At 48.8% G+C, this 3085-nt stretch overlaps 2 protein-coding genes across 18 annotated transcripts in view; one reads left to right on the top strand and one right to left on the bottom strand.

The window, feature by feature from the left end:
• Positions 1 to 1069, top strand: part of BTBD10 (BTB domain containing 10) — a 28371-nt gene extending 27302 nt beyond the window's left edge. For all 7 annotated transcript variants that reach the window (XM_015630455.2, XM_015630450.3, XM_015630451.3 and 4 more), the window contains one exon: positions 59 to 1069. In XM_015630455.2, the coding sequence (XP_015485941.1) occupies positions 59 to 369 (311 nt within the window). In that variant the 3' untranslated portion in view covers positions 370 to 1069. The remainder of the gene's footprint in view (positions 1 to 58) is intronic.
• Positions 1070 to 1345: 276 nt separating this feature from the next.
• Positions 1346 to 3085, bottom strand: part of ARNTL (aryl hydrocarbon receptor nuclear translocator like) — a 47801-nt gene continuing 46061 nt past the window's right edge. For 7 of the 11 annotated variants that reach the window (XM_033515409.1, XM_033515410.1, XM_033515412.1 and 4 more), the window contains 2 exons: positions 2357 to 2459; positions 1346 to 2044 (listed from right to left, as the gene is read on the bottom strand). In XM_033515409.1, coding sequence (XP_033371300.1) covers positions 1884 to 2044; positions 2357 to 2459 — 264 coding nt within the window. In that variant the 3' untranslated portion in view covers positions 1346 to 1883. The remainder of the gene's footprint in view (positions 2045 to 2356; positions 2460 to 3085) is intronic. The other 4 variants (XM_015630437.3, XM_015630436.3, XM_019006983.2 and 1 more) reach the window with 1 other exon arrangement.

Here is a 3085-nt window from a genome sequence, read left to right as displayed (position 1 = left end):
TGGGCTGTGTGTGGCTCTGTGCTCTGTGCTGACGGGGCTGTGCTCCTGCCCTGGCCAGGTTACCCCACGTACAAGGAGAAGGTGAAGAAGCGGCCGGGCGGGAGGCCGGAGGTGATCTATAACTACGTGCAGCGGCCGTTCATCCGCATGTCCTGGGAGAAGGAGGAGGGCAAGAGCCGGCACGTCGACTTCCAGTGCGTCAAGAGCAAATCCATCACCAACCTGGCGGCGGCGGCCGCCGACATCCCGCAGGACCAGCTGGTGGTGCTGCACCCCACGCCGCAGGTGGACGAGCTGGACATCCTGCCCATGCAGGCCGGGCCCGGCAGCAGCGAGCTGGAGGCCGAGGGCCAGAACCCCCCGCTCTGAGCGCGCTGCCCCGCACAAGCATGTTCCCTGCAGTGCCCTGCCCGCCGTGCCCCGCTGTCTCCCCGCTCCGTGCCGCTCTCCGGGATGCGCCGGGCTCCCGGGGATGCTCGGGGAGGAGCGGGCTCCGGCGCCGGGCTCGCTGTCTGTGTTTGCCCGTGGGTTTGTGACCTTGGTGACTCCTGAGCTGGCCTGGCCCCGCCGCCGGGGCACGGGCAGCGCGGTGGGAATTGATAGTAGCACTTTACAAATGGTTGAGAAATGGAATTTGAAGCCATTTTTTATAAATGTATTGCACAATACTAACAAAAGTGCTTCTATCAAAGGTATTAACTGTACATAGTTTTGCTCTGAATAGATTGACCCTTTTAAAGTTATTGTATATGGTTGAGCACAAAACTACTTACTCTTGGGTTTTTGGATTGAGGACGTGATTCAATGACCCGTGCAACATCTTGTCCGAGTTCTTCAGTGAATTTTTTCACTCGTTTGCAGCGTGAGCCATGTTCAAAAATTGTGAACAACGGACAGGGGCTTTATCTTAAATTTTGCCTTACCTTAAGCTGTTCACAAATATTTATTTAATACATTTTTCATAAGTGTCATGAGATAGGAAAATGCAAATGGTTCATTCTTCATTTATTAATGATTGTAAACAGGTTTTTCATGCAAATAAAGTTTCCATTATTTTAATGGCCTTGAATTATCTGTGAATTATGAATTTGGCAAGTAGCTGCTTTTCTTTCCTCAGGGGAAGGATGGTTAATATTAAGTGAAAAACAAGCATTTCGTAAAGATAATCAGCCTCCCTCAACGCACCTGCCTGTTGTGCTTTTCTCAGGCTAAATCTGGATCCAGGAGTAAGTAACAAAAGCTCCTTTGGGAATTTACTGTCATGGCAAAGTGGTGGAGGTGTAGGTAAGGCACTGGCTCTCCTCCCTTTTCCCCCGAGGCTAAAGAAATGATAAATACCAAGCGCTTCTAGCATGCACCTTCAGCAGGGTTTTATCAAATTTATTTATCAAAGTAAATGCTCCATCTTAGAACAAGGGAAACATTTATTTTAAAAATATTTAACTGTCTAATACATTACACTTTAACAATATTTATAGTAAAGGATTCTTACAAGAAAGAATAAACAGCTTTATGGTACAATTAGTATAAGAAATATCCACATGGGGACTGTTTTGCAGTGTAAAAACACACCATACATCTGAAATGGTCATTTGCATATAAAAGCTACCACTGATGCCAGTGAGTTGCACAGTGATTTAAAAAAAATTTCAAACAACAGAATCCAAAATATACAAGTATTGCAAGCTATACACAGCTAACCAAATCAACACAGAACACTGTAGCAGGTTATTCCACTTTGTCTGAAGTTACACATGGTAGGATGAGTCGCATTCTGACACAGCTTTTATGAAGTTCCCACATAAAAGCCTCTCAGTCCCGCGAGTTTCACAGACTGCAGAGCTCCACCATTAATGCACTTGGCTGTTGGGGTGCTGGGTCATTTACAAGGGCCAGGGCAGGTCGCTGAAGTCCACGGGGCCGCCGAGCCCCGCGTCGGCCTCCAGCAGGCTCATGATGACGGCCATGGCCGCCTCGTCGTTGCTGGGGCTGCTGGAGCCCTGCTCCGTGTCGATCATGTCGATGCCGATGTGGGAGTTGTCCCCTGCAGGAACACAGCCAGTGCTCAGCGGGGCTGTCCCCGGGCTCTGAGCCGCCCCTGGGGACAGGGGGGACAGGGGGGACAGGGCTGGCTGCTGCCAGCCCCACGCTGGGCTCCCTCCCCCTGCCCCGCGAGGGCACCCGAGGAAACCGAGCTATTAACTGAGCCTACAGAATAAACCCTACAGGACAGAGGCCAAGGTGCCTCTCTGGGCACACAGAGCTTGCTGTGGGCTTTGTGCTCAGAGCCAGCAGCCCACTGCAGTGTCCCTGTGCTGAGCTGGCACGGAGGGTGCTCACCTGGGACTCCACTTACCCAGGATAGAGGAGTTGTCGGAATACGGGTACCCAGAATTATCCTGGATTTGCCCGGACAGCAGCCCAGCTGAAGAGATGTCTGGAGTGCCACCATTCAAGATCTTGAAAGACAAAACACAAGTTCTAAACCAGCACGAAATGGTGTGTTATTAAGTCTTAAATTGTCCAATACCAGAATTTCTAATAGGGGGTAGATGGACTTCCCAAAATACCCATGTGGTTAAGAATTGTTTATAATAATTTCTAACAAACAATCTCCTACACAAGGAGAAATATCAAGGGGGTGCTGAAAACACCCAACCCTCCACCTGTGCTTTTATGCCCTGCCAGCAACCACTATTCTGTGCACATGTTGAATACTGGAAGGCAGAAGAAAGAATAACTAGAATTACTAGAATTGTAATGCTAGTAATTGAAAATCTGTTCCAACTCGGGAGTTTTATTTCAAGAACAAAGAGAGCTGGGAATAGACCGAAATTTTTATATTTAAGAAATAGTTACTGTCTGTTCCAGTACAATTCATCATTTCTGAGAAAAAAAGGTTTAAGTAAGCCTGAAGCAGTGCACAAGGATCGGGGTAAGTGTTCTTGCTTTGGATAAAGCTTCCATAAGCATTCAGAGATTGCTGGAAGCAGCCAGGACAAGTGGCTCAGTGCTGGTAATGGCACCTGAGTGCTACTCAGGCAATCTCACAGCAAGGCAGGAGCTCGGTGTTGACTTCACAAGC

Source organism: Parus major, chromosome 5 (genome assembly GCF_001522545.3).
Source record: "Parus major isolate Abel chromosome 5, Parus_major1.1, whole genome shotgun sequence".
Taxonomy (NCBI): domain Eukaryota; kingdom Metazoa; phylum Chordata; class Aves; order Passeriformes; family Paridae; genus Parus; species Parus major.
The sequence above is the reverse complement of the archived record's forward strand: the minus strand, read 5'-3'. Positions and strand labels throughout refer to the sequence as shown.